The 15843-nt window shown below is 39.9% G+C and overlaps 2 protein-coding genes and 1 long non-coding RNA gene across 16 annotated transcripts in view; 1 reads left to right on the top strand and 2 right to left on the bottom strand.

Moving 5' to 3' along the window:
* Positions 1 to 15035, top strand: part of BCAR3 (BCAR3 adaptor protein, NSP family member) — a 94531-nt gene extending 79496 nt beyond the window's left edge. For 9 of the 10 annotated variants that reach the window (XM_064428231.1, XM_064428230.1, XM_064428233.1 and 6 more), the window contains 9 exons: positions 129 to 257; positions 1335 to 1777; positions 2321 to 2421; positions 4183 to 4817; positions 7501 to 7616; positions 8416 to 8587; positions 8778 to 8901; positions 9747 to 9959; positions 10727 to 15035. In XM_064428231.1, coding sequence (XP_064284301.1) covers positions 129 to 257; positions 1335 to 1777; positions 2321 to 2421; positions 4183 to 4817; positions 7501 to 7616; positions 8416 to 8587; positions 8778 to 8901; positions 9747 to 9959; positions 10727 to 10914 — 2121 coding nt within the window. In that variant the 3' untranslated portion in view covers positions 10915 to 15035. Of the gene's footprint in view, positions 1 to 128; positions 258 to 1334; positions 1778 to 2320; positions 2422 to 4182; positions 4818 to 7500; positions 7621 to 8415; positions 8588 to 8777; positions 8902 to 9746; positions 9960 to 10726 lie in introns of those variants that run through there. The other variant, XM_064428240.1, reaches the window with a different exon arrangement.
* LOC135305088 (uncharacterized) lies at positions 1608 to 7505 on the bottom strand. The gene is made up of 2 exons (XR_010366368.1): positions 5704 to 7505; positions 1608 to 3184 (listed from the first exon to the last, which is right to left on the bottom strand). It is a non-coding gene; the product is annotated as an uncharacterized LOC135305088 (long non-coding RNA).
* The window catches only part of FNBP1L (formin binding protein 1 like), a 56804-nt gene continuing 52992 nt past the window's right edge, over positions 12032 to 15843 (bottom strand). For 4 of the 5 annotated variants that reach the window (XM_064428247.1, XM_064428248.1, XM_064428245.1 and 1 more), the window contains one exon: positions 12032 to 15554. In XM_064428247.1, the coding sequence (XP_064284317.1) occupies positions 15376 to 15554 (179 nt within the window). In that variant the 3' untranslated portion in view covers positions 12032 to 15375. The remainder of the gene's footprint in view (positions 15555 to 15843) is intronic. The other variant, XM_064428244.1, reaches the window with a different exon arrangement.

Below are 15843 nucleotides of genomic sequence, written 5' to 3' on the forward strand. Positions count from 1 at the left end.
AAAGCCAAGCCAGCCTGCTGAAAGCAGCACCTGCATTCCAGTGCAGGTCATATGATGGAAGTTATAACCCAGGTAAAATGTTAATCACTAAACTTGGCACAATGGAAGCTTTTAATCTTTTATTGCAGTTTTCTAGGGAGAGGCAGGCTATGGACAACAGCCCGGAAAAGCTGAAGAAGGAGTTAGAGGAAGAGCTGCAGCTGAGTAGTGAAGACTTGCGTAGCCATGCCTGGTACCACGGACGTATTCCCCGGCAGGTACGTGGTCTTTGCTCTGCCTAGTGTGCTTTGAGCTTTTACAGACAAGGAGAATCTCACTGATGTGCTGGGCACATCTCTGAACTAATTTAGTAGGAACATAAAGCCTATTTGTATGAAAGCTGTGGTATTTATCACAGCTTGGCACAAAATGAGGCAGAGGAAGGATTCAGGGCAGACCCTGGTGGGAAATAAATGCATTTCAGGAGTTTTGTGCACTGAATAAATCTGGAAATGGAATTTAAGCTTTGTATAAGAATACTATGATTGCATATTGTTTAGAGAACACTGACATTAATTTGGTTCAGTATTCTTAATGAAAATTAAAATGTTTATTTTCTTTCTTGTGCTTGGAACTTGGGGGAGGGGAAGAAATAACTGCAGCAAAAGCAATTCAATCACATTTTGATCCTTAGAAATGCAGTTACAGACATGGTGAGGCTGCGGTTGGGTCGGAGCTTCCAGAGCCGCTGGAGCTCCCCCTGCGGGCCTCCCTCAGCCCCGGGCACGGCCGGCTCAGTGCCGCACTTGGCCCTTGGCATCCTTTTTATCCATCTCATGAGAGGACTAACTCAAAACAGAAAAACAAGGTGTCTCTGACTCTTCCTAGTCAGTTGTATGTACATGCAGTGTTCACAAAGATTAAAAAAAAAAATGAAAGCTTCTGTCATGTAAAGTAACAATGAAGGGGCAGAATCCAGGATCTTGTATTAATGGCTTCTAAACTTCAGTGTGACTATATTCAGATGCTTTAAACTTAAAATCCTGGGTCACTGCTTTCCCTTCATGCCTTATTTTCTATTAGCAAACTAGAAGAAATACATATGCAAAAGTGGGTCAGCTTCTGGCTGCTGGCTCCTTCCAAGAAGCCCTTTCAGATCTCTGTTGTGGGATGAGCTTTTAATTTAGACTTGGAGACATAATTCTTCTACCACACTTCGTGCTTTGCTTTGTATTTGTGACTTTGTGTATTCTTGCAGAGTAGCCAAATTAATTCCTGTGTTTAAGAATATTTTGTTGTAATGTATTGTTTTCTGATTCTGAAAGTAATTTTTTTGTAATTCTTTTTCCTCAAAGGTGGCAGAAGGCCTTGTTCAGAGAGATGGAGATTTTCTGATTAGGGATTCTCTCTCCAGTCCTGGGAACTTTGTTCTTACCTGTCAGTGGAAAAACACCCCTCAGCATTTTAAAATCAACAAAACAGTTCTAAGACTCAATGAAGCCTACTGTCGTGTTCAGTACCAGTTTGAACTGGAAAGTTTTGACACTATCCCTGGCTTAGTCAGATACTACGTTGGGAACCGCACACCAATATCGAAGCAGAGTGGAGCAATTATTTTTCAGCCCATCAACAGGACTGTGCCTCTCAGGTATCTAGAAGAAAAATATGGTGTAACTCCAGTCCAACAGAAAGAGCCAAGCACCCCTGGAGGAAAAACAGAAAGTGCAAAAAGGCTGAGTCTTGGTATATCCAGCATGCAATCCCCGGAGCAGAGCATACCCAGAGGAAATCTTCTGAGGTACCTTAATTTTGCTGTCCTTATGGAAGGAAATGGAGTAAGTGTGTCAGCTCCTGGTGGAGGTGATGTGAGTTTTCACTCCGATTTGACATGGAATACTAGGCATGACGGTTTGCTGATTTTTAGCAAAGGATCAGCAAATCAACAAAGTGAAAACAAATGTAGACTCTGCAGTGACTTGGCAAATCCTGACCATGTAAGACAAAGGATTAAAATAACATCTTGCCGCTGCTCCAGAGAAGTCTGTTTTTCCATAGTTGATTCCTGAAATAAAAACTCAAAGTGTGTGACAATGGATCTTAATTTCAGTGTCCAAATAAAATGTTCCATTAGAAAGGAAATACCTTCATAAATGCTGCAGGGTGACACATAGCCACTACAACAGCAGTTTATGAATAAATGAAGTACCTTTTATTGTCATAAGCTGCCTGAGTGGAAAGCTAATGATCCTTGCACTGGTTATTATATATTCTGGCAATTAAATACGTATTTTAAGTGCTGCATATATTGATATGTTTTTGTTTTCATTTTTGTTTACCCTAGAAACAAAGAAAAAAGTGGTAGCCAGCCAGCTAGTTTGGATCATGTTCTGGAGAAAAGATTCCCTTTAAAGGCTCACCAGTCAGAGAGCTATCTGCTAATAGGTATGTTTTGTAATTAGAAGTTTCATACATAGAATCAATGTGTATCCAGGTGGTCAGTTACTCTTCAGACCAAAGTGAGACTGCTGAATGTTCTGAGTACTGTAAATACATTATATTTAATGGCCACTGTAAGCTGTGTTAACACATTCCTTCTCGTCAAGTCACCAGAACAGGATTTTTATTTACTATGCACCAGGTAGTTGAGAACCTTAGCACACAACTCAGCAGGCATCCACACCAAAAAAAAATGACAGCTGTGGTTGGCATTAATACCTTTTTTTATGGTATTACCTTTCCTCACTTGTGCTTGACAAGAACTGACTTGTTTCACTCATGTCTTTCTGACTAAATATTTTTAAGTAGAAGTGGTGTTTCATGGAAATTCTGGTAACCACATCTTCTCAGGGTAAACTATGCAGATGAGGTAATGTTCCTCACTAGGAGAAAAACACTGCCATGACTTTTGTACTCAGTTCTGTTCTTTTGTCTCCCTCAATCTCTCTACCCTCCATACCTTTTGCTTTTTGTTCCTTTTGCTGCTGTCTGGTTCTATGGCCACTGTCATCCTAAGCAAGGGATCCATGGTGTGACAACACTTGGGGCATTTCATTTCTCAGATTCTTCAAAAGTTTAATAGTTTTTTCCATAATAACACACTTGTGTGTAGAAGCTTGCAATAGTGCATCTCTTCCCATGTGGACAAACTAGTATTGACTTCCAAGGCTGCTTGTTTTGAATATGGTACTGTTAAAATTCTTCATGCCTATTGTAGGAAGAGTTTTCATGACAAAGAGCATATTAAGTATTTACAGTGAGACTGTATTTTGATAGAATGTGCTGCTGTGTTTTAACAGTGGGATGGACAGACATTTATAAGGCAAGTTTCTGTGCCTCTGTAGTTGAATTATTATTCCAGTCCATGGCTGCAGATACTTTTATTTTGGTACCACAACAGCCTGAAGAGTTCTACTGTGCATTTTGTTATGGGATTCTTTGAGCAGGTCCTGTTATATTGCTTAAGGGTGGTGACAGCCTGTGATTTGGAGTTTTTGTTTTATACCTGTAATCAAGCAGTAATACCTACAGGATGCAACTGGCCACTTTGCTGTCAATACCAGCAAATGCACCAAGAATTGCAGATTGGGAATATCTGACACAGGACTCAATTGCACATAGGATTCCAAGGTTTCCATATGCAGCAAGTACAGGATGAGGCATAAAAACACAGAAGTATATGGATCCAGCTCTTCAAACTAGCTCTGTTTCACAAAAAGATTAGCATTTCTGAAGTTCATTCCTTCCATGCCTTAGTTCAGGTTCAGGCTTGATTTTGGGAAGTTTTGCTTTCATCTCAAACTTGTCATTCTGAGAAATGACTCATCTTTTATGTGATACAGCTGGAAGTTGCTGTTTATATAACCTAGATCAGGTTACAAAGAAACTTCCTATTCCAAGCCATGGAGGCCATCCAGCTCTGACAGGACAGCCTATGTATGCAACAGGGACTGGAAGTATTGTCAGCATTACCACAGAATAATACTATGGTGCAGCTGTTCCATGTGTCTGGGATTTTGGGAGGATCAGCAAGTGAATGGAATTTTCTGGCTAGGTCATTCCTCAAAATACACAATTTTGCCAGAGAATAATTGACATGATCTGTCAATAGTATCCTTAGGAAATAGCATTAAGAGATGAACCCTGGCACAGGTACCAGGAATTGTATGTATTTTGGCCTTCTAAAACACTTGTTTTCCCCTGCAGGTTCAAGACATCCATCTCGATTACCTGAAGCAGATGCAAACTCCTGTCCAAGCTCACCTGCATTTAGAACAGGCAGTGAACCATCTCTAAGCCCCACAGTTGTTCAGAAAGTCACCTCAGAGTCACAGCTAGGGGAAGCTCTTAGAGGATCAGACAGTCAGCTCTGTCCAAAGCCTCCCCCTAAACCTAGCAAAGCCCCCCTGATGAAGACCCCAGATTCTCCTTTGGCTTCCCACAGCTCTGAAGGACATTACTGTGAACTCAACCCAGCCAGACATCCTACAGCAGCAAAACAACCCTTGTGTCAGAAAAACAGTTATGTGGAACATCTGACACAAAAGGAGAAGGCAACATTCAGGAACTCTGAAACAAGCTATTTGATCCTTGATGAAGATCCTGCAATGAACCCTGCAGATCCTTCAGAAGCTTCAGCTCAGATGGCTGAAGAAGACAGCATCTTTTCTGCACCTGTTTATGAGACAGTGTCTAGTTTTAAACCGAATGATTTTGAATCCAAACTACTTCCCCCTGAAAACAAGCCATTGGAAACATCCATGTTAAGAAGAGTTAAGGAGCTCTTCACCAACAATAACCCAAAGATTATTGCACAGCATATTCTCAGAATGGACTGCAAGGTAAAAAAAAAAAAAAAAGTGTTTTATTTTATATTGTGCCAGTTTAGACGTTTCAAAGAACTAATTTGAAAAGAATAATGGGTAGATTTGCAGCTAATGTAATGTTTGTAATGCTCGCAGGAATTTTTAGGGTGTTTGTTTTCCATTTAAAGAACAAGAATATTCACAAACTCTTTGAACTAAAGGTCTGTCCTCATGCTTGACTTTAGACTCAAGTTCTTGAAGTTCCATATGTCTTTTAAATCTCCTATCAGTTGCTGCATGTCTGTGATTCAGCCTTTCTCCTGTCTTGGAGGAAGAGCTCTCTGTTCTGTAAAGCACTGTGGAGAGAACTGCTCATGACAGGAAATAGCTGGTTAGGGCAAAGAGCAGGCAGATGTTACCTGGTTGCCACATGGTCATTATATATAATGTTCAGTGGAGTTAAATATTTAAACTCCTAAAACAAGCTGCTCTTCTAATCTTTGTCCGAGTTCCTCTCTTAGAGCTGGGTAGGAGGTGTGGGAAAATAGCTATCAGGACTTGTGCTCTGCTCTCCTGTGAGAGAACTGTGCTAGTGGAATTGCTTAGAAAGATGTAAAAAACCACAAAGAACTGTTTTTCACATTGTAGACTTTGGTCAGCTGCCAGGGCTTGGAGATCAGCTAATGGATCAGAAAGACAGGTGAATCATCTCCTAATGAGATGATGACTTTGTGTAATGAAAGAAATGTAACTGCAGTTAAATCTGCATGACTTTGCTGGTGTGACTGAGTGCTGTACCTGCTGCAGAGCAGCTACAGGAACCAAATGCTGTGGTGGGTATCTAACCCCCAAGCTTTATTGGCCTTTGGCAACTTTAGTCTTTTCAAGAAAAGTTTGAGAAGCAAAACATATGGCTACTTACTGTGCAACTCCATTGCAGACAGGAAGGGAAGTGGGAGTGGTGATACTCCAGATGCTTCTGCACATCAGTAGCACTCCTCTGGTGCTGCTGCACTGATGGACTCTGAAGGTCTGAGGAGGGGGCAGTTCCCTGGAGCAGCCAAGTGTGTGAGTCCTGCCAGCTGCAGGGGGCCTGCTAGCAGCAAACACAGCTTCTTCCTTCCTCAGTAGCATTGTTGGCTGCTGCTAAGTGAGGCTTCATGCAGACAGGGTGAATCAAAAAAACTCAGCTCCACAACTCCTCACTCTTCTCAGAAGTGGTAGATTGAGGTTTCTTTACTATGGTTCCAAGAGTATTAAGAGCATTCTCTAACAGTTTCAAAATTCACTTTTTCCTTCTTTCTGCCCGCATGCCCTAATTTATCTTTAATATATTGTTAAAGAGTATGTTGCTTAAAGGCATAGGATATGCATGCCTTAGAGAAGTAATGAGTTTATATGTATGTATATAATAGTCAAGTAGCTCATTAATAGACTCCTTATGTTAAATATTGTAAACTTTGCAATGGAGCTAAGGCATCAAGTAGCCTGCTGGAATTAATTAAGTCATTGGAGGGCTTTGCATAAACAGATTTTTGGATTTTGGAGCAGGAACAGTAACTAGCTGGGACAGGTAGAGAAGTCTGTTTGATGTTCAACTCCCAAGTGCTGAGCCAGTTCCTGTCATGTACTGGCAACCTGTGCATAGACTGCTCTGATAAGAACTGCATGATGCAATGAGATTGGCCTGTGAACTGGGCCAGAATGCTTTGTACTGAGATCCCAGGCTCAAGTTCATGTATCCTGTGTGTCATCAGTAGTTCAGTTTGCCTTTTAAGTAGTGGCATTTCAAATAAAGAATCCCCCATATGGTAAGTGATGAGGTGAATGGTGGACTAGCAGTCAGTGTCTCCAGGGGCTTCATATCACTCATGCTTCTCTAGAAGTGAAACAGGTTTTTCTACAGTGCTGTTTTGTACTGGTGAGGCTTGTTGTGCAGCCCAGATCACTTTCATTGTTTCACAGCCAAAAAAGCCTGCTGATAGGTGATAACCAGAATATTGCAGGCAGATTGGTTCATAAATTTGTCAACATACAGGACTTAAACCAGCAGATAATCTTACACCATCATATTCATGTGGTTTTGCTTATTATTAGCAATTATAATTGCTACTGAGATAACCAGTAGCTAATACAATCTGTTTAAAAGGCAAAGACAAATTGGTAAGGGTGTCAGCTTTCACACTGACTTCCTTAGCCACTCAACATTGTGTCCTCCTTAGTCCTTTTCTGATTCATCTTTACAAATTTTCATGAACTAATTCCTCTTTAGGACCCTGTGGTGTAACCAACATGTTAATGTTCTGAGCAGTAGTTTTTTTAGAAAGAAAAAAGGCAAAGCAAGCGTGTATGTCCTTAAGGCAAAGAACAGTGCCTCTCTGACAAAGGATCAGGCTGAGTGTACTGCATTTCCTGGAACCTGCACAGTAATCCCTTTCTGGAAGCAGAGGATGGAGTTTGATAAAGCATTCTGATTACACCTTGTATGTTTTCTGATGGCTGTATCATTTAAAAAAATATTTCCTTGTTTTTTTTGTGTAAAGCACTGAACACGCATAGGTTAAAGCTTTTCTTTGATGCCTGTATTACAGTGTTGCATGCTGTATGCTTAACTCTGTAAGCCATGCACTTACCTGGAGGACTTCTCTGGGGCTAGAATTTTTTTGGGTTTTTTTAATGTTAGTTTTGAAATTCATGCAGAGTTTTTTGCACTTGACAGGTGGCAAGGATAGTAGAAGTTTCTGACGAGATGAGGAGGAATATGGGAGGGAACTCTGGTCTTGAACTGATCACTTTGCCTTACGGACACCAGCTGCGCCTTGACCTGATTGAGAGGTAAGTGTGCCTGTTCCTCACTGCCAGGGCAGATGACCAGACGCTCAAAGCGTGGCTGCACTGTCCTCATTTCCTTCAAGAATGCTCTCCTGCGTGTCCTGAATTCACATGTACAGATTATTTACTGGGATGGTATGTACACTCATTTTGATTAGGAAAGGATTCCTTAAGGTCGTAAGGTAACTGTCCCAGGTAGTACAGGGAAAGGGTGCTGAAAGCAGGAACAGCTGAATGCCATCAGCTCTCCTTTACAAGCTCAAGGAAACTAAAATTCAGGGAACCTATAATCTATCTGAGCATGTATGTCTGTGGAGGAGACTGAAAGGTAGTATCCTTCTGCATGTGGTGGGAGGCTAGAGGAAGGATCTAATAAAGTAAAAAATTATTAACAAAGATTTCTGAAAAACCTCTGCATGAGTTAAGGGGGAACACTTAGGGTGTTCAGATCTAAGTTTTCTGCTTCATACTTTAGTAGTTTGATTGCTAAGATACTGGGGGCGGGGGGTCACAGGATTTGAATGTGGAGGACAAAGGGAATTGGGCCAATTTTCCCAGAAGTGTTCATTCATTCAGTGCTTCAGCAGAATTTCATAGTTAGTAGCATCTCAGGAGAATTTATTAAAACATTAATTTAAAGCCTGTGTGTATTTATTCCATGTGTCATTGGTTTTGGTGCAAAACTGTTGGTAAAACTAAGTTTGCTGGGCATACCAAGATTAAAATTGACCTTTGAACTGATCTTTGAACAGATGTAAATTTGATGATTTGTAGTTGGTCACATGAATTGTTTCACTTACAGGCACAATACCATGGCAATAGGAATAGCTGTTGACATCTTGGGTTGCACAGGAAATGTAGAAGATCGAGCAGCAACATTAAACAGGATCATCCAAGTTGCTGTGGAGTTGAAGGAGTCACTAGGGGATTTATATGGATTTTCTGCCATTATGAAAGCACTGGAAATGCCACAGGTAAAAATCTGTTTCTCTTTATGTTCCAAAATAGGGAGTTGTTTGATGGCTTATTTAATTTAATTTGAGCAATTTCTTCAAGACTAGAGAGAACTTCAGAATAGTCTTCATGACTGTTCTATGACTGTGAGTAGCAGTGTACTTTTCCTGCTTGGACCAATAATGGGTATTCTCTGTTTTGCATGAACAGGTCAGTAGACTAGAACAAACCTGGACGGCTCTAAGACACTGTTATACCCAGACTGCCATTATGTATGAAAAACAGCTGAAACCATCGTGCAAAGCTTTGCATGAAGGACAAGATGACTGGACTAGTGAGTACGAGTGACACGGATTTCTATTTGCCATGTTAACCCTCTTCTTACTGATTTCCTGTAATCAGCCTGGGGAGATGAGGCAGCTGCTTTTTCCATTGCTGTGCATTGTACCTTAAGATTATGTAAACTTGTATAATGCCATATGATTATGAACAAAAACAAAGAGTGTGCCAGCCAAACATCAGTACGTGTTTGTGTTGCCTGTACCCCTGCAGAATATAATGTTCTTCCCACACCTCTGCTTCCTCTGTGTCGAGCATAAAATGACACTTTGCATCATCCTGCCAAAAAAACTAGGGAATAAAATCTCTCTCCTCTGGCAGATTTTACTTCCTATTTGCTTTGTCTATTAGATCAGAGGACGAATCTTCAAATAAAAAGAATGGGTTAGGTAATTCTGGCCAGATTAGGTGCCCCTGTGCCAGATTCACTGTAGCTCTAGTTTCTAGAGGGATGCATGGCAGAGAAAATAATTTCTCCAAGTGAACAGGTAGACAGTGAACACTTTTTAGCTGCCTGGATATGTTTTACTGAAATAACCAATTTTGAAAATGTTGAAAATCTATGCCTCTAGTGTCCAGTAATTCAGCAGAACTTCCCTCTCTAGCAAATACAGCTTTCCAACGCCAATTGGTGTTGGTCTTCTTCTCCAACCAGTTCACTGGAACTTGGTATGACAGGTATATTTAAGGTAAGGTTTTTGAAGGCTGTTTGTCCTCCATCTGAAAGATGGAAGACAGACAGTAGTTTCCAACTTAAAACAGGACACCACAGTTACAGTACCTTTTCCAGTTACCAGTAATGTCTGATGATATGCGATGTATGGTTTTACTCCATTCCAGAAACTCTCAGAGCTCCACAGAACAACATAACAGTGCCACTGCTGATGCCTCTTGTTACCTTGATGGAGCGCCAAGCTGTTGTGTTTGAAGGCATGGAGCTGTGGGAAAGCAGTGACCAAAGTGGTGAAATAATGCTCAGGCACCTGGGCACAGCTCGCCTGATCGCGGAGCACGCCGAGACCTTCCGCCTGACGGCCGAGCAGCTGCTGCAAGGTAGGGGAACTGCTGCATTGCCACTCAGCTGGGGCTGGTGCCTGCCCACGTGCTCTGCATGTCAGAGAGAGAAATTCTTCTCCTCTTTAGCAGGAGCTGAAAGAGCAGTAGATGTCCTGCAGGAAATTCAGTCTGAGGACAGCATTAATATTGTTTAAAAGCAGACAGTAAATTGTCATCACTACAGCTCTCCAGCAAGCATTTTTGCTAAACATACTCAAAATTCTCATGGCTCAATATGCTGACCCTTCTGGCAACTGAACAGCAGTACAGTACAGACTGAGGATAACTTCCCTGTCTTCTGTACAACATAAAATTCCTACTCCGAATCAGAGTCTTTACAACAATCCAAGTTGCAGCACTGAGTTTGTGACCACTTACGGCCAGAAAGCAGCAGCATGTTAACAATGTGATTTTATTGTTCAAACTTGCAGTGGAAAAGTTAAGGGAGTGGGGAGAAACACAGTAATTTCTGCAGGCAGCATGTATACAGCAGTAATTGTATTTAAGATCTGACTATAATGACAATTCTTGACATTAGAACTGATCAAGACTAACCTATCCCAGTGTCCTTAAAGCCATCAGTGTTATTGGAATGTCAAAGCTGGAAAGGTTTTTTCACTTTTTTATGAGCTTGTTAAAATCACCGTACAAACAAGAACCCAGTGCACTACACCTTATTTGGAGAGAAGACAGTTTAAAAGCCATTTCTACAGAATAAAAAAATTGCCTGGTGGTGATACTGTGGGATTCTTTTTACCTACTAGGTTTCCAGCCAGACGAAGAGCTGAGTGAAATCTTCAAGACAGAATTTCAAATGAGATTGCTCTGGGGCAGCAAAGGAGCACAAGTTAATCAGAGTGAAAGATACGAGAAATTCAACCGGATCTTAACTGCACTTTCCCGAAAACTGGAACCTCCTCCAGTGAAGCTGGTGGAACAATTAAGTATATAAGACTCTGGAAACACTGTTAAGTGATATACTTGAAATAACCTTAGCATTCTTCTGGCAATTTGATACTGCACAAACTTCTTGCATTTCACAAGATGTTTAGAACTTTTAACTGCACAATGCACACTTGTTTTAAAACTACTGATTTCTAAACAAATTATTTATTTACTGTGTCACCGAGTCATTTACTGACACCTCTAAACAGTTAGGTTATCCCTTTATTTCCCCCAAGTTGCAATGTTTTAATGATGCCAAGGAGTAAGGGCATTGGCATCTTAATATTAAGATGAAGCAAATAGTGTAAATAAAATGATAGAGTAATTATCTGACAGGGCAGGAAATTTGTTGTATAATATTCCTTTAATGAATATAAAAAACACTGTAGATAGAATTGTGAAGTGTATCTTTATGGAAGATAATTTGCATATTTACAAATGACAGAAACACTGCAAGTTGCAGTAACGATCCTTTATCTATAACTAGAAAGCTCAGACATCACTGTGCCTATGAAAGCAGTCTGTGTGTCAGGACAACTTCCCCTTTTTTTTAAGGCAGCCTCTATAGTACTTCAGCTTTTGCTGGGGCCTGCACAACAGCTATGCTGCCAGGAATGAATGATGAAATGGCAAGAACAAACAATCAAGATAATTAAAATGCTTTCAGACATGAGTAAATGTGGGTGTATGTATGTATGTGTTAAACTTGCTTCATTTACTGAGGTGAATCACTTTGGTAAGTACTTTTTCCTTGGATGAAGACAAAGCATAAGGTGTTACCACTTTTTTACAGGAAATCAGCATGCACACAGCTCATTGTACAAAGAGTCTTAGCAGCAAATCCCACATTGTTATATACGGAACTGGTGGCAGGGTTGTCCTGAGATGTACAACTATTTAAGTCAGAGCTGCACGTGCTTGTTGTCAGTAAGCCTATTTCTGGAGTGAGATGTTATTACTCAGAGTAGTGGAGTACTGGAGTAGGATGACAACAAAGCCAACACCGGATCTGTTCCTCCTAGCTACAATCACAGCAGAGGATTTTACCTCCAGAACAAGATTTTACAGACCTCATACTGAACATGGGCCTGTCAATCTTAACAGAAGACAAATGGGGAAGCTAATTACTTAGACCATGAAAAGATTTTTTTTATTCCATGAAAATATTCTCAACAGAGAACACTATTTTTAAACAAAGCATTTAACATTTAGGAAATCAACATGTGCACAAAAAAGGATTAAAAAATTACTGGAAAATGTTTGATTCTTTAAGACAACGCACGTTCAGAATTTTAGAGTAAGTGATTTATAAGCTGTGCAAGTACAAATGCTTTTTCCTATGTTTAATAACCCTCATACAAGTTGCACTATCCCTCTTGAAAGCAACCTGCCTCCAAAGGAAGCAAATCCTGGTTTCAGAAAAACAAACAGTAGTGTGAAAAGAACATTTAGTCTTTTACCAGGAAGTGTTATTACTGACCTCCGAGGCTGTTAGCCAGGCAGACCACAGGCCCTTAACCAGAAAATACACAGATCACATTTCTTCCTCTTCACAGAATTACAGAATCACAGAATATTCTGGGTTGGAAGGGACCCACAAGGATCACTGAGTTTTCTCCAAAATAAAAAAGTACTAAATTTTTAAAAAAGAAAAAAAAAGAAAAGAAAAAAATCCCAATCCCAACAACCCCCCCAAAAAGCCCAAACCCAAAAAAACTACCTAAGTAGTTTTGTCAGTATTGAGTAATGTCACATTATTATATAAATAACCCTGTATACAAGCTCCAAAAATCTAAACTTTAGAGTTTAATAGGCCCCATAATACACTAGGTCAAGCTGTGTAATAGTGGTATACATAACAAAGGAATAAACCTCTACACAAGTCACTCAAATTCAGTTTTACTGGTAGTACAGTTCCTAATAACACTGAAATGAAAAAGAATCCAGCACTGCTGCATCCACATATTGCTTCAGACCCCAGAAAAACAGGATGTTTTAATTATTATTCCATCATACACTGCCAAACAGCAGGTGGCTGGGTTGACAAGCTTGTGTTGATGTAAGTGTCCCTCCCCCCCCAACATTTCTAGTCTAAGTCTTATCACCCTAATCAATCAGATATGATGTACTTATTAATAGAACCACAAATGGGAGGCAAGACAACATAAGCAATAGGGGCACTGCAGACAACTATATTTACACGTATAAACATATCCAAATTTCAATTGTTTACAAGTAAAAGTGCACAAAGATCATTACGAAGTATCACTCAAATGTCACCTGGTCCATACAATGAAGCATCACCTGGAAATGGACTAGCACTGCAGTAATTGAAATTGGAACGTCATAGTGAAAAACTAAAAGACAGTTTCCATAAAAATCTTTTAAAAAAATATTAAAGTCAAATGAAGAGATACACATTTCAATGTATAAAAGTCATGGATGCACCATGTATCCAGTAAAGTAGAGCTCTAGAAAACACCTACCGTGGCTACCTCAGCAGCTGCAGCACTGTGGAAAGAGCTGAGACTCAAAGCCCTTTGTGGGATACTGTAAGTGGTAGTGTTGGCAAACAACAGATTTAGGCACTCTAGTTTAAGGCAGCAGTTGAATGGCAAGTGGTTGACTTCTGAAAACAGTCATTAACTTGCAGTGGTGAATCCTCTGGTTGTGCTCCAGGCTGTCAGTGCTCACAACAGGTTACTGAAGGGCTGAAGGTGGACCACAGTTCTAGAAGTTTCTCTTGATTGCATTGTAGGCTAGAGCTGAGATGCATTATTTCCCCAAATTAACAAAATACCTTACAGTCGCTTATCAGTTATGCCAAACATCTGGAATGTAATGATAGTTGCAGTGGTATTGTTATAGCAGCATACATGGATACTGGGATGAAACTCTAGTGCTGAAGATATTTAAAGAAAATGATTTGTTACAAAACAAGATGAGCAATGATGGCAAAGTGTTACACAGAACATGCCTGAGTGTCCTAGGCATGCAGGAGGAGGTTAACGGCGAGCATGGAGGTGGCACAGGCAGACTGATAATTGACACAGGGCTCTAAATGACTGCCAATAAAAGTGACTTGGAAATGAGTATCATTGAGAAAATCAAAACGTAGCACAAGCTAAAATATAGTTTGTGCACCTAGGACAACCTAGGACAATGAAAATAAAGCAATTTTAGGAGCAGTAGCCTTTTTACTCTGGTAATGGAACTCTATTTTCCTGCACAAATTGAAGATTTTGTAATACATCCTTACCTATATATGGAGATGCTAAGATGTTAGTGACTACTAAATGTATGTCTGCATGCATTCATGCAACTAGCTTGTCCCTTGGGCCTCCCAGTCTAGCACCCCTCCCCTCCCCACCCCCACCCCCCCAGCAGCTGCATGTAACCTCCTTCAAGATCTCGCCCATTTTCTCAGAAACCCGCTTCAGGAACCTGCAGTCCAAGAGGAAAAAGAAAAGAACAAAGTTACTGAAGGCCTTTAGAAGACAGAGAAGCGTGCTCAGTTCTAACAGGCCATTCTCAGTGGCTGTAAGTTAGCCTTCTACTTAATTCCACAAACTCTCATTAGAAATACAAAATAAGCTTTTTTTTTCCCAGTAATCAAGTTGTGCAATGCAGTTTCCAATCCTCAGTGATTTAACAATGAGGAGAATTCCTGTACATTTAAGACACTGTCTTCAGACTAAACACAATACAATTCAAAGACTTAGTTAACACACACAGATTAAGAATATAAAATCATTCCCTTATCAGGAGCAGAGAGTTTCCATTAAGACATCAAGCATTACACGTGATCTTTTTTTGTCTGTTCAAGGTATCTAGAGTTAAAACAATGACATCATGTCACATACAGAACATTCTACGTTACAAGTACTGAAAAGGAAGGAGATAGGTCAGTGGACTTTCTGTCCTTCTTAATCATAATGTTTTTTCCTGAGTATTTTCGTTGAACTTTCAGAATCAGAAAACATTTTCCTGTTTAAGAAGTGAAAGCTGCCAAGTATTTGCTAAGGAAGGAAATTAATAATTTTCAGTAACTGAGTTCAGTTAGTTATTAGAGGAAAAAGATCTCTGTTTTAAGAATATAGTTTAAGTCATAAAAGTGGGAACAGTAAATCTTAGAGATCTTTAAAACTTAAGTATTTTTTCAGTTTCTATAAAAACTAAGAATTCCACAGAACAAGCAGAAATCTTTGTCTTTTTTAGTTCAATAGCTGAATTTGATTTAGTGCTTTATAAAGCAGGAAAGCAGAAGACACTGGTCAAAATTACAGACCAATGTGAGATGCATAATTTAATGTGGTCATCTCTGAAAGGACTACAGCTAACTCCCCATGCAAACAACAGATCATTGCTGACTTCTGATTCTGTAATTCTTTCCATGAGCCTGTATAACTTACAATTTTTCCACTATTTTCCCTGGGGAATGTACAACTGAGAGCTGCCAGTTTTACTGTTAGATATATGTTACTGCACCTTTGCTGTTTTTCTCTAGCGTTACATCTATATATGATGTTGGCACATAGCCTTCCTCTCCATTATGTCTTCGAGCTCTTGTCCACCCATCTCCTTTGTCCTCCTCAATAATGTACAAAATTTCCCCTTCTTTCATTGCTAGGGTGCCTTCATTATGACCTGGGAAGAATAAGAGGCAAGGAAGTTTTACTGTTCAGACAGAATTTCAAGTCATCTTTTTCCCAAGGCATAGTTTCCAAATTATATATAAACAGGAAGCATGAAAAATCTGTGCAAGAGAACATATGGCCACACAGACTTGGAAAAAAACCCACTACCAACTTGTAAAGCTGAATATTTTCCAATAGCTGTGCTAATATTTATCTTAAAACAGCACAAGTACTGCTCATGAATTAAAGTAATTTATAAAGTACCTTCACTGATCTTTAAAGCAATTAGTTACTCACAC

The sequence above is a fragment of the Passer domesticus genome, chromosome 7 (genome assembly GCF_036417665.1).
Source record: "Passer domesticus isolate bPasDom1 chromosome 7, bPasDom1.hap1, whole genome shotgun sequence".
Lineage (NCBI taxonomy): Eukaryota > Metazoa > Chordata > Aves > Passeriformes > Passeridae > Passer > Passer domesticus.